The 19,604-nt window shown below is 41.8% G+C and overlaps 1 protein-coding gene across 2 annotated transcripts in view; it reads right to left on the bottom strand.

Annotated features, from left to right (window-relative positions):
• The window catches only part of STAT1 (signal transducer and activator of transcription 1), a 46,689-nt gene extending 33,471 nt beyond the window's left edge, over positions 1-13,218 (bottom strand). The window contains exons 1-5 of one of the 2 annotated variants that reach the window (XM_030803430.1): positions 12,986-13,218; positions 12,492-12,645; positions 8,460-8,588; positions 7,570-7,714; positions 6,167-6,265 (exon numbers count right to left, since the gene is read on the bottom strand). In XM_030803430.1, coding sequence (XP_030659290.1) covers positions 6,167-6,265; positions 7,570-7,714; positions 8,460-8,587 — 372 coding nt within the window. In that variant the 5' untranslated portion in view covers position 8,588; positions 12,492-12,645; positions 12,986-13,218. The remainder of the gene's footprint in view (positions 1-6,166; positions 6,266-7,569; positions 7,715-8,459; positions 8,589-12,491; positions 12,646-12,985) is intronic. The other variant, XM_030803431.1, reaches the window with a different exon arrangement.
• Positions 13,219-19,604: the final 6,386 nt, after the last annotated feature.

Here is a 19,604-nt window from a genome sequence, read left to right on the forward strand (position 1 = left end):
CAGTTGCATGGTACCACAGTGGAATTTAGTTCACGGTTTCTCAAATAGCATACACAAGATTACTCTTACTAACTCTGTCCTTATTTATCTTAAAGCTTTCTGATTCAAAGTGTGGTCCTCAGACCAGCAGCATCTCACCACCTAGGATCTTGTTGGAAAATCTCAAGGGCTAATATGATTATGGGATCAGAAAACCCTATTTTAACACAATTCCGGGTGATCCAGAGGTATACTGAAATATGAAAGCATTCCATTAAGGCCATCAATGAAAATCTGCTACTATAAAGTCAATAATGAATATAAATCCAGACTTGCCTGGGAGTATTCAGTCCTATTTTTGATAATCAGAACACTCAGAAGTGACAGGGTCTCTACTTGCTTCATACACCAGATGTACCCTGCACATACTTACAAGGTACTAAGTAAATGTCAGGCAATGTTCTAGGCTCGGGTGTTAGAGTGGTAACCAGCGGTCCCTGTTCTCATAGAGATTAAATCCTAGAAAGATGTCATTTTTTTAGAGTTAAATCCCCCACACAGCAAAAACTGTGCTTGTCAACCTTTCTTACACAGTGCCCTACACAGCACAGATTCTACGGGGGTGTTTTTACGTATGCAATTGTGTCAATCTTTTCTTCTTTAGGTCTGGAATTTTATATATTAGAAGCCTTATATTAGAAAGCCTTTCCCTATTGACATTACAGCATTCACTCATTTCCCTAGCACTCGCAAGGTTTCCTTTTCTTCTTTTTAACTTTCAGATCGCTGATACGTTTGTTTGTTCTCATGATCAGTGTGAAGTATGGGTCCACTTTCTGCTTTCACTTTTTTTTCCAATTAGCTTTCCATTTGTCTTAACAACATTTACTGAAAAGTCCATTATTTTCCCCAGTGCTCTGAGCTGCCAATTTTATCACATAAATTTCCATATGCACACAGGTTTCCTTATAGATATTTCCTTATAGATATTTCTTGGCCTGTTTATTCATAAGCCTGAACTCTTGAAGGATGTTTGACTATAGAGGATTTATAGTCTATCTAGTAGGGCCAGTCCCATTTCATTGCTCTACTTGTTCAGAAGTTGCCTCACTACTCTTGCATGTTTATTTTTTATAAATTTCAGAACCAATTTGTATAGCTCCAGAAAACAACTTGTTGGTATTTTTATTGGAATCACATTAAAATGACAAGTTAACTCAGGGAGAGCTAATATCTTTATGATGTTGTTTTTAATTCTTATGCTTCTAATGGTTTTCTCTTGTCTAATTGCATTGGCCAATACCACCAATACGATGCTAAATAGCAGTGGAAACACAGCATCCTTGCTGTGTTTCTGACTTACTGGAGTTTTCCCAGTTAGGTAAGATACTCTCTCTAGAATGGAGATATATATATTTTTGTATGTTAAAGAGGTACCCATCAATTCCTATCTTATTCCATCTTTTTATCAGGAATGAGTATTGAATTCTGTCAGGTCTTTTCAGCTTCTGTGGAAGTAAATGCTTTTTTCTCCTTGTAGCTATTAATTTAGTGAATTGCATTAATAGGTTGCCCAGTCATGGACTACCCTTGTAACCTATAATAAATCATATTTGGTCATGTCCTTTCTTAATGCAGTATTTAATTCTGATCCCTAATATCTTATTGAGGACTTTTATATTGATACTCATAAGTAAAATTGGTCCATAATTTTTTGTTTTATCTTTATCAGGCATACGTCATCAAAGTTATTCTCTCTTCATAGAAGTTTTCCTTCGTGTTATATATTTTCCAATAGCAGAAGTTCAAAGCATGTGAATTGTATCAGCTATAAAGTGTGTATTAGAAATACATGAACGTTATTGGTATCCTCTGTAAGTCCAAGGTGCCACATATCACTAAGTGACAAAAGGGGTTTCTCTGGGTGGTAGGAATAAGTTGTCACTCTGAGGAGTTCCATACAGCTTTCTGCCTGTGCAGGGAAATCTTTGCTGTTGTCTAATTCTGATATGGTTTGGATCTGTGTCCCCACCCAAATCTCATGAATTGCAATCCCCATTGTTGGAGGTGGGGCCTGGTGGAAGGTGATTGGATCACCGGGACGGTCTCTCATGAATAGTTTAGCACCATCCTCTTGGTACTATCCTTGTGATCATGAGTTCTCACGAGATCTGGTTAAGTGTGGAACACCTCTTCCCCGCTTCCTCCTGCTCTGGCCATGTGATATGCGTGCTTCCCCTTCACCTTCTGCTATGACTGTAAGTTTCCTGAGGCCTCCCCAGAAACTGAGCAGATGCCAGCACCATGCTTCCTGCAGAGCCTGCAGAACCATAAATCAATTAAACCTCTTTTCTTATAAATGACCCAGTCTCAGGTATTTCTTTACAGCCATGCAAGAACAGACTAATACAACTTCTAAGCCAGCAGGACGTGGGCACCGTCCTGGGACGGTGGGACACTACACTTAGAGAGAGGGACCAGGCCACTGGAGAAAGATTCTGACTTCCCAGGCCTCCTCCCAAATGACCAAGGCTCGGTTTAGAGAACAGGGATATAAACAATGGCTGTAAGAGAGCAGCTACATCCCCAGCTTCTACATCCCCTTTCTACTGACTTGCTGGGAGATGCTTGGTGGAAAAACCTGGTGACTGTGGCAGGGCCTAAGAAACCTCCTGCTTCCAACTTGGGCAGTAGTCCCTCCACGTCACTCAAACCCTTGGTGTTCTCTTACCCCTTCCTCTCAACCCTCCCTACTTCCCTCCACCCTGCCCCCATCTGCTAAGCAGATGCTTGGCTGCTCCTGTACACTTTAGTACTGATACCACTTTCACAGTGAGTCCTTAACTTTTTAACTTTCTAACTTTCTAAGAAACCAGGGGTACTGAAACCACGGGAATGTCAAACACTGAAGTTGGAAAGGACTTCAGCTGTCACTGACTCTTACTTTCTCATTTCACTACTGTACCTCTAGAGACCTTGTCTGGATGGGAACTTGGTTACTCCAGACCCCAGACCAAAGAAAAGTCTTCTGCTCAAGAAGGGGGTCCTTTTCAACAGAATGAGCAGTTGTCCAAGTAAGGGAATAGGCACTCCATGCGTGTGAGAAGTTCCAGCCAGAAAGCCCTCATATCCCATCCCACAGATTAGAAAACTGAACAGTGACTTCTCCAGTGAACTAGTTTTAGAGTTGGACAATACTGGGTTTAAATTCCAAACCTACTTCTCATTAGCTCTGTGGCCCTGAGCGAGGTACACCTCATCTCTAAACCTTAGTTTTCTCATCTTTAAAATGGGGACAAGAATACCTAACTTCAGTGATAAGTTTTGAAAGTATTTACTCAAATGAAATAATGTTTATAAAGTGCTTAGCACAGGGCCTCAAACATGATAAGCACTCAGCATACGGTAACAATTAGTCCTTAAGAACACAAAGATGGAACAGCAAAGGAAACTTAGAATCCACCTCATGTCTTTCCCTACCACCTGAAAGAAATTCTCCCCATCCCTTCAGACCCTATGGACCTAAATTTTTGTCCAGACATGCAATTAGCTTTTTCACCACGAAGAAAAAAAGAAAGAAAAAAACTTGGTGTGCTGTAAGATAGCACACGAAACATTTATAGTCTACTAGAGTGTGTATAGCATAATATTCTCTTAAATGTATTTTCTAAAAGCTCTTATATTAAAACAAAAAATAATGGGAACAATAATTTCCCATCTCCGCATGTCTACAGAATTCTGTGGTCTCTAAATGATCTGAACTGACTCAGAATTTTGCATGTTTTTAACTTGTTGAATCTGTTGAATCCCCATGTACCTATCACACAGTTTCAACAATTAGCATTCATGGACACTCTTGTTTCATCCCTATTCTCCTTACTCTTCTAGTCCCCAAACGGGATTATTTGAAGCAAATATCAGACATCACATCATTCCATACACATATACTTTAGCATGAATAGAATACACACAGTCATGTACCACATAACAATGGTTCAGTCAATGATGGACTGCGTATATGACAGTGGCCCCCTAAGATTAGAATGGAGCTGCCCTATATGGGGGTACCATCTTTTATCTTTTATACACTATCTGTACTGTACCTTTTCTATGTTCAGATATGCAAATAACATTGTGTTACAATTGCCCATAGTGTTCAGTACAACTTCATATGGTACAGGTTTGTAGCCTAGGAGCAATAGGCTTTACCATATAGTGTAGGTGTATAGTAGGTTATACCACCTGGGTTTGTGTAAGTGCACTCTATAATGTTTGCACAAAAATGCAATCACCTAGTGGTGCATTTCTCAGAATGTATCTGTGTCATTAAGTGATGCATGACTGTATTAATAAAATAAAGTTACTTCGACAAGGGGGGAAATGGTGAAGAATGTTTCTGACCTACCTAGCCAATAGTTGGCTGGATAACTTTGGAAAGGAGGCACCTATTGTGCCTTTTCCCTTTCCCTCACATCCCCAAACACCCAGAAACTTCCCTCACACCCTAAGAAGGCTTTGCAAAGGTGTTCACGGACTCAGGTGTCCTCTGAGAGGCTCAAAACAATCCCCATGTTATCTACATTTTTAATGGGGATGGAGCTCAAAAGCTGGTGAACCTTCAAGATCCAAAACCAGGGGATGGGGTTCATGTGGGAGAGCAGAGGTCACCTACTCTGCTGCCAATGCTAACTCCGGGCCAAGGGGCCAAATGTGAGGAAGACATGCTTGCAGCTGGGGGAAACACGTTGTCCTTCTGCCCATCTTTGTTCCTGGCTGTCCTTTCAAGTCTATTAGAAATACACAGGAGGCCCACGAATACTGCTTTTAGGATGGAAGCCCCATATAATCAAAATTGCCTGCTGAAAATCTCCCAGGTATATGCCAGGTTAGAGACAGGCACACCTCTTTCAGAGGAGACAACCTGGCCAGCTTCTCCAACGTTGATATACACCTTTGTTCCCTAGGCTGGGTACCAGATGAGCTAGCCAGCTTGAATTTAGAATAAGCAATATGTATCTTTACATGCTCAGTTCAGCAAGATGCTATCAGTGTGACAGGAAGATGGGAACTATACGCCTAGGGAAGCGACAGGATTACAAGGACTGGGACAAATGCTCAGGCAGGAGAATGGCATCCTCCACCACACTTAAACTCTCTCCCTCTCCACTGTCGCACAGTTCACTTTGGTAGTTGTTTGCTGGTGAAATGCACACGGGATGCATACTATGTCCTCTGGCATCCATATAGGAATGGGCTCCTCCAGAACAATCCATAACACGGTGGCTTCACACTGCCTGCCTGTTGGCTTGTCGTCACCACCCCACTGCTCAAGAAAGGAATACTAAATGCCATAGCAACTTCAAAACTCTGCTGAACCCTGACAACTGGGAAGGTTTGTATTAGGATTAATAAAACAATGACCAAAAATCTTGATACCGGTACAACTCTGACTCATTTACTGTTTGATGTCTTGAACATTTAATAGGTATCTTGATCTTGCTCAAAACAAAGCCCTTGATTTTCCCATCAGCCTCCTCTTCTGTACACAAACCTATTGCGTCCTACAAAACTCCTGCCCCTGCCCCCTCCTTGTCATCCCAGCTCCGTGAACAGCATTGCCAGTTTTCAAGCAGTTCTAGTAGCTGCTGTAGAGCCATCCTTGACTTTCTGCTCTCACTCCTGCATCTAATCCTTCAATATAAGGATCCTTCTATATTGGCACCACATCCAAAGCATAACCTGCATCTGTCCACCTCTTCCTACCTCCACTGATTCTACTGAGTGCAAGCTTCCACTGCCTCTACCTTGGACAGCTGCGAGAACCCTCTATCTGCCTGCTTCCATTCCTGTGCCAGCAACTCAGAGGCCTTTCCTGACCCTGATCTAAAGGAACAACCCCACTCCCAGCCACTCCATGAATGCAGCATGTTATCTTCTCAGAACTTTATGCTACCCGGAAGTATCTTGTTTATATGTTCTCTCTCCTCATTAGAACTTAATCCCATTAAGATTAGGATCTTTCTTAAAGCCTGGTTCTATAAAATCTCTAAATCTGATTCTCCCACTTGTTGGGGCCATAAAATTAGAGATATTTTCATCATTGCTTTGACATGGGCCCCAATAGTATTTGATGAATGAATACATTTTTATTTTATTACAATTTTTGTGTTCAATGAGAAAAAAGTACCTGATTAAATCTCTGGGCATTTTCCAGAATTTTCCTTTCTTCCTTCAGACAGTTGCAAATGATCATAGACATCTGGATTGGGTCTTCCTGAAAATGATCCTAGATTTGAGTGGTTAGAACAAAAGTAAATTAAAATGCAGAGTGTTTACATTATTGTGTATTGTAAGTTGATATGAATTTGTTTACATTCTCTGCGAAACCTCATCTCTCATCTATTAAATTCTATATAAGCTATGTTTGTTAAAATCAAAATATTTCTTCCATGAATTATGACAAAAATTGCTTTAACTTTCTAAGTGCAGGTACCTAAAGTACTTTTTGATTTAAAAACAAGTATTTTCACATATGGTTCATATAATATTTTTTACTTTAATATCTTTCCATATTTCTTAAGGCCAATTATCTTCTGTTAGGATCCCGAGACAATGCAAATGATATAAAAACTATACATGACAATCCTCAATGAATGCATCTGTTAGTCTAAGCTTTGAACTAGACCAAAGATATTCATCTAGGGTTTTCTGTTGCCATTGTCAAAGCTAGTTTGCAAAACACTAGCAATAGCAATAATGGCTCTTTATACAGGTACATTCATGCAAGGTCTGTATGAGAGCAAATTTCTGTAAAGTTAATTTGATTTCTCCATTCACTGGTATATAAAATCATAAATACATTCACAAAGGAAAAAACAAACAAACTTCCAATTACCTAAGCTGAAAAGTTCAGTTGTATCGTAAAAGAAGAAAATGATAGCTTTCACCTCCATTAAAACAGAAAAGTTCTGTTATTACAGGACATAAATATGATAGCCACCCCAAGGGCATGCTGGGAGTACATTTGAAGAACCCCTAAAACTCTGTAGCATGTTCTCTCATGTCTGGATCTTTGACTTTCTCTTCCAAGAGAGGCCAACTCCACCAGAAGCAAGGCAAGGTGGAGTCTAGTTCCCGAAGTCACCTGACTTCCTTAGGTGAAAGTCAAACCTTTCTGGATTTATTCCTCATTTGCATAGCAAGGACCTGAACCTAACCACTAACGTTCCCTGGAGCTTTAATGTATTACTATAGATCACTGCTCTTAAAATGTAGCCCCTTTTCTTTGGTTTAAATATTGACAATTTTTAGTAAAACAAGATTATAGCATCACATTTTTCTCAGGATTACTGACACCTAAGAGATGATACATTCAACCCTGAAAATTCCTTCTGTGTTTATACAATAAATTGATATCTTATTTTACTTATGCTATATTTACTGATGCTGTAAATAACATAAATGGAGTTAGTCTCTAAGTACTTCTCTAAATACCAGTAAGTGTGTGCTCAATTGTATTTGCTGAATGAAGAAAACTGCCTTCCATAAACATGAGAACATTTCAACTAAAATACAAAAACCGGGTCATACCTGAAGATTACGCTTGCTTTTCCTTATGTTATGCTGTAGCAAGAAGTTATTCTCCAATGAAAAGCGACTATATTGATCATCCAGCTGTGATAGGAGGTCATGAAAACGGATGGTGGCAAATGAAACATCATTGGCAGCATGCTCCCTAGGAGATTTAACATTTACACATTTCATTATAGAACTAAATGTCTAAGAAAAACAGACAAAACAAATGTTGGTTTCCTCATTGAAATTATTAAAAATAATTTAAGTATTTTCTTAGGTTTATTTTCTTCTTTTGAAACTGATATTGCTTTTAGCAGCAGTTTATGTGGTATTTCTCTTATGTGCAATTAGCACGAAAAATTCTAGAACTCTAAGAGATTGTGCATGACAGTGTTCACGGTGACTATCTCTGGAGGGGGAAAAGTCAACAGGGGACCCTTCACTTTCTATGTCAAATACTTTTAGGACGTTTTTAAATTAGCAAATAATAAATTTTTAAGTAGAACACCTATCAGTTAAAAAAATCCCCTTAATTTTACTACCTTCTTCATATTTCTAATCAATGTGTAACCATTAATTTGGCTTTCTTTTAAATTACTTCTTTCTATAGTCTGGATCCTAAGTTGGAAAATAACTGGTGTCAGTATTCTCTAACTTGTCCAAAGCATTTAGGAGTATCTATCATAAATTAAATTTGACAAAACTGCATAAAAGTGCTTAATGACTAATATACTTAACTTTGTTGAGACACATGTCATTTTTTAAATCAACAAACTTTTCTACAACAAATAATTCCAGTGGCCATTGATGGAATTCATCTTCTAGTAAACATGGCCCCAAGTCACTTAATCAACCAGTATTTTTAAGGTGTAAACTTCTTCTTCTGTCTAGTGAATTTTCCTTACCAGTCTTGCTTTTCTAACCACTGTGCCAGGTATTGTCTGATTTCCATGGGAAAACTGTCATCATAAAGCTGGTGAACCTGCTCCAGGAATTTTGAGTCAAGCTGCTGAAGTTCATACCACTGAGACATCCTATAGGGAAAAAGAATATACATTCTTTCTATGTATATGGAAACCATAGCTGCAAAGAAAGCCTTCCTAGCATCAGGTTGTACTCTTAAATATCTTGCTTAATCCAAAACATAGCTTGTCTCAGGAATATTTTATTTAAATGGCATTTATAGTCTAAAGCCTGTTTTTAATTGAGTTTGGGGATCAACTTTTTTTCTCCTCCACGAAACACATCTTCATGTCTTTGCTTATTGTCAACATATCAGAGCAGCCTTCTCTGGCCTCCTCATTTAAACTACAACCACCTCCCACCCTGGAAACATGCTCTCTCTCTTCCCTGGTTTATTTCTCTTCATAGTACTAACACCACCATCTGACCTACCACATATTTTATTTTGATGATTGTCTGTTTTCACCACTTGAAGGGATGGATGTTGGTGGAGGAGTTTGTACACTGGTGTATCCCCAGCACAATGTTAACCACACAGTAGGTATCCAATAAATATGCCTTTAAAATGAATTTGTGATTTTATCAAATAAATACATAAAAAACATTATTTTAATTAGACTTGCTTTAAGACAAATCACAAGACTCTCCCAAAATTGCTCTCCTACAAATCACGGTACATTTGTAATTTAACTCAAATATTTTCAAACTTCTATTTTATATTTATGACTCATATGGTAAAATTCATTATTTTTGTTACACACATTTAAAAAGATATATTTTCTTCTTTGCCTACTACAAACAATAAATCTGGCATAAAGAAGTAATGATTTTTAAAGATTAAAACACCATTAAATATAATTTAAAAGGATAAAGTAACACTTAGCTTTTTGGATAACTGTTAAGTCCATTTTTATATAGTGATCCTAAAGATTAAAAATCACAACAAAAACTTGATATAAGCAAGTCCTAAAATTCATTAGGAAAACGGAGAGTCTCCCATGACCATCACGTAACTTAGGATTTATATCAGCACACAGCTGGCAATATGCAGAGCGGACACAAGTGAATCTTGTCCTGCCAGACCTCTGGGGAAGGGGTCTGGATTTTCAAGTAGGGCATGGAAGAGTGTGTATGCATACTTGTAGCTGAGCACATGTATGCAGGCATGAAGTAACGCCTACTCCACAAATGAAGTAACTCCACAAATGAAGTAACGCCTACTCCACAAACGCCTACTCCTTCCGAAGGAGTTATCATCATATATATCAGTAGAAATGGACCCAAGCCCAGCCCCTTGGCACTCCTGCTGTAGCAATTTGATTTTTCAGTTCAATTTTATTTTACCTGAGTGGAAAAATCTGTGGCTCTCTCCCTCTCTGCTTGGTAACTAATAAGGATGTACCTAAAGCAGATATGCTGGACCGTCAGCCAATGGGAGCTCCAATGCCTCTTATTAGCCAAGTGAACCCAGGTAACTTACTCCCCTATCAACAAGGTGGGTGTGTGTGTGTGTGTGTGTGTGTATTTAGTAGACAGGAACTTGCTGTCATCCAGGCTGGAGCACAGTAGCAGTGGAGCACAGTTCACTGCAGCCTCCAACCCCTGGACTAGAGCAATCCTCCCACCTCAGCCTCCCAAGGAGCTCAGACTGCAAGTGATATGGTTTGGCTCTATGTCCCCGCCCAAATCTTACCTTGAATTGTAATATAATTCCCACGTGTTAAGGGCGGGACCAGTGGAGGTAACTGAATCATGGGGGCAGTTCCCCCAATGCTGTTCTCGTGATAATGAGTGAGCCTCATGACATCTGATGGTTTTATAAGCCACTGGCATTTCCCCTGCTTGCATCCATTCTCTCTCCTGCTGCCCGGTGAAGAGATGCCTTCTGCCATGCAGAACTGTGTATCAATTAAACCTCTTTTCTTTATAAATTACCTAGTCTTGGGCAGTTCTTTATCGCAGCATGAGAACAGACTAACACAATAAACATGAGCCAAGACGCCTGGCTAATTTTTAAATTTTCTGTAGAGACAGCCGCTGGTTAAGTTTCTGAGGCTGGTCTCAAACACCTCACCTCAGGCAATCCTTCCACCTCAGCCTCCCAAAGTGCTGGGATTACAGGCGTGAGCTTCCGCACCCTGCCACAGTTGGTTGTTAAGGCTGGTTGAGCTAGTAAATATGTAGCACCTGGCACAGAAAAGGTGAATTAATAAGCTCGTGTTTGGGCTGGCCAGGTGGCTCATGCCTGTAATCCTAGCACTTTGGGAGGCCAAGGTGGGTGGATTGCCTGAGCTCAGGAGTTAAAGACCAGCCTGGGCAACATGGTAAAACCCTGTCTCTACTAAAATACAAAAAAAAAAATTAGCCGGGCATGGCGGCGTGCACCTGTAGTCCCAACTACTCAGGAGGCTGAGGCAGGGGAATTGCTTGAACCCAGGAGGCAGAGGTTGCAGTGAGCTGAGATCGCGCCACTGTACTCTAGCCTGGGGGACAGAGCAAGGCTCCGTCTCTAAAAAAAAAAAAAAAAACCAATGAATAAATAAGCTCATGTTCACAAATCTGGAGTCAAGTCTCATCTTCTCACAAAACCTGTTACCAACTCAGGGAGTGGCATGGCCATCTCCCAATCACCTAGCTCAAATCCCAGATTTAGGGTTGATTCCTTCCACTCCATCCCAAGACCTGCTACCTTCCCAATCCAGCCTCTGCTGCACACAGATTGGACTACATCAATCTCCTGTGCAAAAATCCTATGATTTTTAAATTTTCTGTAGAGACAGCCGCTGGTTAAGTTTCTGAGGCTGGTCTGTTTCAAACACCTCACCTCAGGCAATCCTTCCACCTCAGCCTCCCAAAGTGCTGGGATTACAGGCGTGAGCTTCCGCACCGCACCCTGCCACAGTTGGTTGTTAAGGCTGGTTGAGCTAGTAAATATGTAGCACCTGGCACAGAAAAGGTGAATTAATAAGCTCGTGTTTGGGCTGGCCAGGTGGCTCATGCCTGTAATCCTAGCACTTTGGGAGGCCAAGGTGGGTGGACTGCCTGAGCTCAGGAGTTAAAGACCAGCCTGGGCAACATGGTAAAACCCTGCCTCTACTAAAATACAAAAAAAAAAAATTAGCCGGGCATGGCGGCGGATTTCCACCCCACCCCATCTTCATCCATCAACAAAGCAACCCAGTCACCAAATCATTTACTGTTTTTCAACTGTGCCTAACATTTCTGCTTTGCTCCAGCTACTCGCCCTCGGAAACAGCCTCTCCACAAATTTTTGCGTCTCTAAATCCTACAGCATTCAAAGCTATGTATAAAAGCCCCTTCTTTCATAAAGTTGTCTGAGACTTACTCACAATTAAGCTTTCTTTGACTTGTGTCTCACCGAATTCTGTGCCTCTATTAGAGCATGGGTTCCAGTTTTCCTTGTAAAGCTCTGTGATGCCTCCAGAGCCCCCGGCGGGGGAAAGTGGGGGGGGGGGGGGAGGGGGTGGAGTAGTGGGGTATTTTGCTTTTTACCATCTTATGGACCTTGGACAGTGCCCCGCATATACTATGTGCTCAAAACAGTTCGTTGAATTGAAATTGTGTATATTTCAGATAGAATTAGAAAGTAAAAAGCAAACCATATTATGATCTCACAAGTGTGAGTCCAGCATCCTCATTAAGCAACCGTCGCACAATGGACTGTGCTGGAGGCTCAAGTCCTATTTCTGTTCTATAAAAATAACTCCCTGCCTATACAAACAACATTCAGAGCACAATCAACCACACCTCTGCATACCTACCCCAGAACTCTTCAGTACCGGCCAGAAATTTTTTTAAGAGTATATTATTTTGGGGGTGAGGGGTCTGCAAAAACTAAACATCACTTTTAAACTCTAGAAGGACATTAAGCCCTTCCATCTTTAAACACAGAAACATAATTAAGATTCCGAAGTCATGTACTCATTCATCTGATTGCATGAACATTTACTGACCTGCCACCTTGTGCCCCAACAAGGGCCTGGGGATTCAACCAAAGGAGCAGCTACGCACAGCACGTTAGGTGCCAAGACTGTCGAGGTTACATGCACAGAGAGCGAACGTTAACCTAGACAGCTCTCGAGGATGGCATACAGCAAATGAAACTTTCTGCGAAAAGAAGAAAAGGTGACTGATGGAAAGGGGTGGAAACGGGAGAAAGTGAGGGTAAATGGGAAGGTGCAGTGCCTTCTAGAGGAAAATTACATTTCACAAGTCCTCTTCATTGCCAGAGCACGACTGGCAAGGGAAATCGTGCTGAGCAGTGCCATCTCCGAGAACAGGCGGCACTGCTCGCACTTGGAATACTCGGGACGCGTTCTTTCTCTGGGATCACTGATTCGCAGGTCAGCCCAGACGGCCCGTCCTCGCCCGGCGTCCAGCTGCACGGCCCGAGGTCTCTGTCCCTGCGCGTCCCACCCCCGGCACCCGGAACCTCACGGCCACTCACTCTGCGAGCAGGATCCGGAAGGGCTAGGCAGGGGCGCGGCGGTGCAGCCTCTCCCGGGCGCGCCGGGTCGGCTCTGCTCGGTCTGGAGTCTGCCAGGCGCGACCCCCCAGGTGCAGCCGAGCCCCTCCGCACACTCTGCGCAGGAAAGCGAAACTACCCGGCAGGAGAAAAGGCAGCGCCGGCGCCCGGCCCCCTTCCGCCCCCACCAATCACCGGGCGGCTCCGCCCTCAGCCCATTAGACGCGGCTGTTCCGCGGGCGCCACCGCCTCCCTCTGCGGGCCGCTGCACCGCCCACGCGCTGAGTGTTTCCTCCGGCTTCCGGCTTCCGGCTTCCGGCTGGGGCCATCGGGTGGGTGAGCTGCCGCCCAGTCCTGTGTTGCCACGCTGGGAAGTGGCGTTCTGTTTACATATCTTAGAGAACGACCAGAAGGACGTGCTATGTTTGCAGAAGTCCAAACTTGGAGGTCTCTGTATTAGCTTCATCGCCGAGAATCCAGGCAGAGGACAGATTTGGCGACGTCGTCATTCTAGAAGCTCCCTTTAGCAACTGACTTCCGTGTTGCTAAACCCAGGGAACGCTTTCCCGTTTTTCTCACTTTACTTGACAGCTCGGAAGCATTGGGCACAGTTAACGCCTTTGTTCTTGAAACACGTTTCTTCCTTGGTCATAATGATAACACATCCTCCTTGCTTCTTCCTGCCTCTTTGGCATTCTTTGTACATTGTCTCCACCTCCACTATCAAACCATTATATGTTAAGGTTGTCAGGGTCCAGACATTCGTCAGCTTCTTTACCTAGGCTTCTCCTAAACGCTGTGCTGTGATGACCTCACCCACAGCTTCAATTTCCTTGTAGATGGAGGAGTCCTAAATGCTTATCCCGTCCACATCTCTCCTCTGGGCTTCACACCTACAACCCCCACTTGCTTCTCCACTTGTATGTGCAGTGAGCTCTACAAACTATGTTCAGAACCGAACTCATCTTTCTCCTCAAACCTGATCTTTTTCTAGAAATGGCACATGTCAGATACCTAGGATTCATCGTTGACATTGCCTTCTCCCTCACCTCGCAACACCTGATCCTCAAATCTTACTGATTCTTCCTCCTAAATATTTCCCAAGCCTCATTTACTCTGCTCCATCTCTTCTGCTGCCTCCTTCTGCAGTAGATTCCCAAATGGCTGCCTCACTTCAGCCCTTATCTCCCTTTTAATCCATTCTCCATGCAAGAGTTTGAGTGTTGTTGTTTTTTTAATTGGAAAGCAGATCATGTCATTTGCCAGCCTGAAAATCCTTCCATGGCTTTTCTTTGCTCTTATAAAATTCAGTTTCTTAATACATACTATAAAGCCCTGGTTTCCCGATCTCTTTCTCCAACCCCATAATGTGCCACTCTGCTTTGCTTACTTCAGCATTTAGTTCTTCAAATAAACCACACTCCCCAAACTCAGGGACTTCTCACCAGTGACTGTTTGGAAAACCCCTTGAGCCAACATCTGCTTCACCCAACTCTTTGCTGGCTAACTCATCTTTTAGATCTTAGTTTAAAAATCTCAGCTTAAATGTCACTTCTCCAGGTAGGCATTGCTGAAGCCAGACAAACTAAATCTTCTTGGACTATATGCTCATAAAATCAATTAGTTCCTTCAAGTAGATGGGATTTGAGTCAAGCCTTGAATAATTAGGCACTTTGGGGTAGGAGAAGGATCTGAATAATTTCCCATGGATATGGTTATAAGTGTGTGTATGAGCTTTTTTTTTTCTTTGCACATCTATTTGTTCTTGTCACACATGCACCCTCACAAAGCAAGTTAGCAGTGAAACTAGACTTCTCTGCAAAGAGATGCCACGGCACCAAAAGGGTCCCTTCTGCTCTTACTCACCCAAGGACCAAGACAATGTTTTACTGTTCTCTGAAAAAAGCTGTATTAATCCATTTTTAATGCTGCTAATAAAGACCTGAGACTGGGCAATTTACAAAATAAAGACGTTTAATGGACTTACAGTTCCACATGGCTGGGGAGGCCTCACAATCATGGCGGGAAGCAAGGAGGAACAAGTCACATCTTTCATTGATGGTGGCAGGCAAAGAGAGAGCTTGTGCAGGGAAACTCCCATTTTTAAAATGATCAGATCCGTGAGACTCATTCACTATCACAAAAACAGCACAGGAAAGTCTCGCCCCCATAATTTAATCACCTCCCACCAGTTTCCTCCCATGACAGGTGGGAATTGTGGGAGTTATCATTCAAGATGAGATTTGGGTGGGGACACAGCCAAACCATATCAAAAGCTGACTCTAGGAAGGGTAGCTTACATGTTAAAAATTTTTTTTCTGGTACTATAAAACTTGCACAGATATTAGCTTCAATATTGCTGAAGGAATTAAATAATCCTAACATCTGCAAATAGGATTATTTGGCACTCCAAATCCCAATTTGGATCATCAAGATCTATGGATGCTTCCTTCCCTACCCCCCTTTATTTTAGCATCCACAACAATATCCTACCATAGGCCTTCATCACTTGAGAATTGGAATGCTATGCTAATCTCTAGGTATACTACCTTTTTCTTGTCTCTTTCTCCTTCACTATATTTGCCAAATTAAATTCCTTAAAATACTGCATTGATATAGTCATTCCCTGCTCAAAAGCCTTAACAACTCTCCTTGCACGTATGATAAACACGAATGTCGTCTGCTAGTCTGGATCCCCCACAAAATGTCTCTTTCCTTCTTTCCAGCCTTTTCTGACTTGTCCCATTTCCCAACTAACCTCGTCTAGCTCCAACACTCCCCCCATGCTTTTAATTTCCTGATTTCTGCCCCCTTGTACATACTGAATGGCAAGTCTTGCCCCTTACTCTCTTCACTTACCAAATTCTTATTCACCTGTTAAAGCCCAGCCCAAATACTATATTCTCTTTCTAGAACCACCTCAACCTGTAGCAATTAATCTGGGGTCTCTGAATGACCAAATAATATATGTGTTTCTATTTATTTGGACAATAACTATACACTCCCTAATATTGTGGTTTTTGAAGTGTCCAATCCTTATGCCTCCAAGATTCAATATTCCTGAAGGATAAACTATTTATATTTTCTTACTGTATAACATATTGACTTCTTCAAAAAGCAATCAAACCAAAGCCAAACAAAAACCTAGAAATCCAGAATTTGACAGATACAAATGTGTGACGGTTGCCTGTTAACAGTCAGCTTGGAAAGCTGTATCTCTGTACCAACAATGTCAAATTTGCAAAAGACACAAAACTAGAAAAAACAGGTAACACTATGTCTGTAGATTGTATTATTTTCAAATCTCTTCTGTCCCTTCCCACCCCTTGCCATGGTTCACTAAGGGTAGAGTATACCTCTCTGTGTGCTGTAACTCTGACCTTGGCCATGTGACTTGTTCTGGATAAAGGAATATGGACAGTTGTGATGTATATACCATCTGTCCTGAAACTGCATGTTCTTTGTAATCAACTTGTTCTTGTGTGCTCCTTCCCTCTGCTAGGAGATAGCATGCCTCAGGTTCCCACGCTAAATCAAAATTCTAAATCATCTAAATATTCTAACGGACTGCTGCTGGTCTGAAACCAACTGGATACTATGTATGTATGTATATATGTATGTATGTATGTATGTATCGATGACAGAGTCTCACTCTGTCGCGCAGGCTGGAGTGCATTGGTGCAATCTCAGCTCACTCAACCGCCACCTCCTGAGTTCAAGCGATTCTCATTCCTCAGCCTCCCAAGTAGCTGGGATTACAGGCCTGCGTCACCAAACTCAGCCAATTTTTTGTATTTTTAGTAGAGTCAGGGTTTTGCCATATTGGCCAGACTGGTCTCATACTCCTGGCATCAGGTGATCTGTCTGCCTTGACCTCCCAAAGTGCTGGGATTACAGGTGTGAACCACTGTGCCTGGCCTCAACTGGATAACTTTTTTTGAGACCAAGGGTCACTGTGTCACCCAGGCTGGAGTGCAGTGGTGCGATCTCAGCTCACTGCAACCTCCCCCTCCTGGGTTCAAACGATTCTCCTGCCTCAGCCTCCCGTCAGCTGGACAACATTTAAAACAATAAATGCAACTACTTGTATTGGATTTAAAAGAGCAACAAATGACAGGGTACACTTTGTCACCAGCAATCAATCAGAAGCAACAGGTAAGGTGAAATTTACTATTTGCCACTCCTGAACTGGTGTACAGACAAAGGAGAGTCAAGGACAGTGAGGAATCCAGAAAATACTATCATATGATGAGTAACTGATGTGAAGTCACCGGAGTAACTCATAAATTCACATGATGTTACAGTAGAAAGACTTAAGAACTGCTCCACACTTGCCATTTGGAGGAACTGTATTTTGCTTGGAGAAAAGACAGTATCATTCCTATTCTTCACTCACCGTTTCTTTTATACCCAAATCATCCAGTTGTATTTACTTAGTTATATCTGCCTTATTGCACAAAGCATTTAAAGCAACTTAATAGCAGAAATATCTACAATAACTAGATAAATAAAGAATACAGTGCAGCCTGCAAACCAAGGCAAAAAATATCAGTTATGTAGTTCTCATTATATGAAACTGAAATTAAGAAGGCTCCCCTGATAAATTATTTTCAATAATGGCCACATTATTCCCTGCTCTGTTATTTCCCCACCCTGCAGCAGATGTGACATTGTGACATTTAGAGTCTAGGCCTCAAGAGGCCTTATACACTCCGCTCTCAGAACCCTGCCCAGCCTCCATGAGAAGTCCAGCTAGCCTGCAGGAGCATGAGAGACCACACAGACCACAGCTGAATCAGCGTAGTTGTTCAAGTTTAGACCTCAGATTTATGAGAAAACCCAGGCAAGAAAAAGTGGGGCCCTGACCTAGGTGAACTGAACTCCCCGGCATACCCTAGACTAACAAGCACTGATAAATGGTTGATGTTTTACCAAAGTTTTGGGAATAGCTTCGTCTGTTATGTAGCAATAGATCACTCAAAGAATTTATGAAATGAAGCAAAACATTCTACCACTGAATTCTAAAACAAGTAAGTGGAATTTAATTAAGTGGAACAGGTCCATTGCCCTTCCCAACCATGGGAATTTCCCCTGGAGTCTCTCATCCTTAAGGAATACTTTATCTGTGTCCTTACCACATTCCTATAAAAAAAAAAAAAAAACTTACTGGCTCTGTGCTTTCTTTACAGCCTTGATCTATTTCAAAATGACAGCTACAAATCTGATGAACCAATCTATAGTAATATGTTTTAACTTTCCCCCTCCTTCCAGCTACCATTTTGCATTTCAGCTATCTTTTCCCAATATTTGTAATAATGTTATAAGCTAAATATCTGATAGTAGGAATTTCTAAAAATTCCAGTCAATGCTTCTTCACCTCTCCTCCTTTCTGTAAGGCTTGCTATTATACTGTGAATGTCACTTCATCAGTGTAAACTGTATTTGTTCATCTGTAATATAGTAGAATTGAAATAAAAGATTTCTATCCTTTCTTGTAGTTCTCTGGATTTGGGTTTTGTACAGTCACTTACCTGTCTTGGTGTGTGTATTTTCTTTCCAGTTAATAAGTACAAGAGGCCTCCTACATAGCAGCTGGTTAAAATGCAGGGATGCATATCACGGTTTGAACAAAACTGCAGTATGTACATGACCTATTTCATCCCAATATGGAGGAAAGCTATTAATACTTTTAGGAAAATGGCCATATGCAAGCAAGCTGTGTTCTTTACATGAAGGAAAAATAACACATCGACCAGAATTATATTGACGATTATAATGTAGGGAACACAATCTTTTTTTTAGAAGTTTTTATAATATTCTTGAACTTACAGAAATCTGCTATAAGGAAGTGTTCAGATATAGATGAAAGATTTACGCAGAATGATGTTCATAGCAGATTCATTTATAATAGTGAAAAATCAGAAACTGAATTTTCTAACTGACAGTTAAAGCACAATTCATATAGTAGAATATCAAAGTTAGGCTTTCAAAGACTATTTAATTTCACATTGGAAAATATCCACGTATAAAATTAAATGAAAATGACGGAAAGAAAACATAGACAGTATTATCCTATTATTGTAATAATACATAGAAATGTAAATAGATGGAAACAGAGAGGGAGAAAGGAAAAATATTCTAAAATGCTAATGTGTCTGGGTAGTATGTTACGTCTATGTAATTTATTTTCAGTGTTTACCATGAGCACTATCACATTCGTGGTCAAAAACCGCTCAGGAACGCTTTGGAGCCCTGGCTTTCCGAACGCAGGGAGAGCAGCCCGGGCCCGCCCACGCCCGTGGCTTTGCGCGGTGCAGTTTGAACCGCTTCGGAAACAGCTGGCCCGGCGTGCGCGGCGGGAGGGACGTGAGTGCTCGGAAGAGCCGCCCCACGTGCTTTCGGGGAAACTGCCCGGGAGCGAGAAGGAGTGGGATTGAGAGGAAACCGAGAAGCGAAAGTTAGAGCCTGCGGGAGCAGTACGCAGGCGCAGCGGGGCTTTCCGGCAGCCCGCTTTCTCCCGGCGGTTTCCCTCTGGCGACGGGCGCCCTGCTAGCAGGCTCGCCCTGGGGCTGCAGATCGGCTTGCGGGACGGGATCCCAGA

This window comes from Nomascus leucogenys, chromosome 22a (genome assembly GCF_006542625.1).
Source record: "Nomascus leucogenys isolate Asia chromosome 22a, Asia_NLE_v1, whole genome shotgun sequence".
NCBI lineage: Eukaryota > Metazoa > Chordata > Mammalia > Primates > Hylobatidae > Nomascus > Nomascus leucogenys.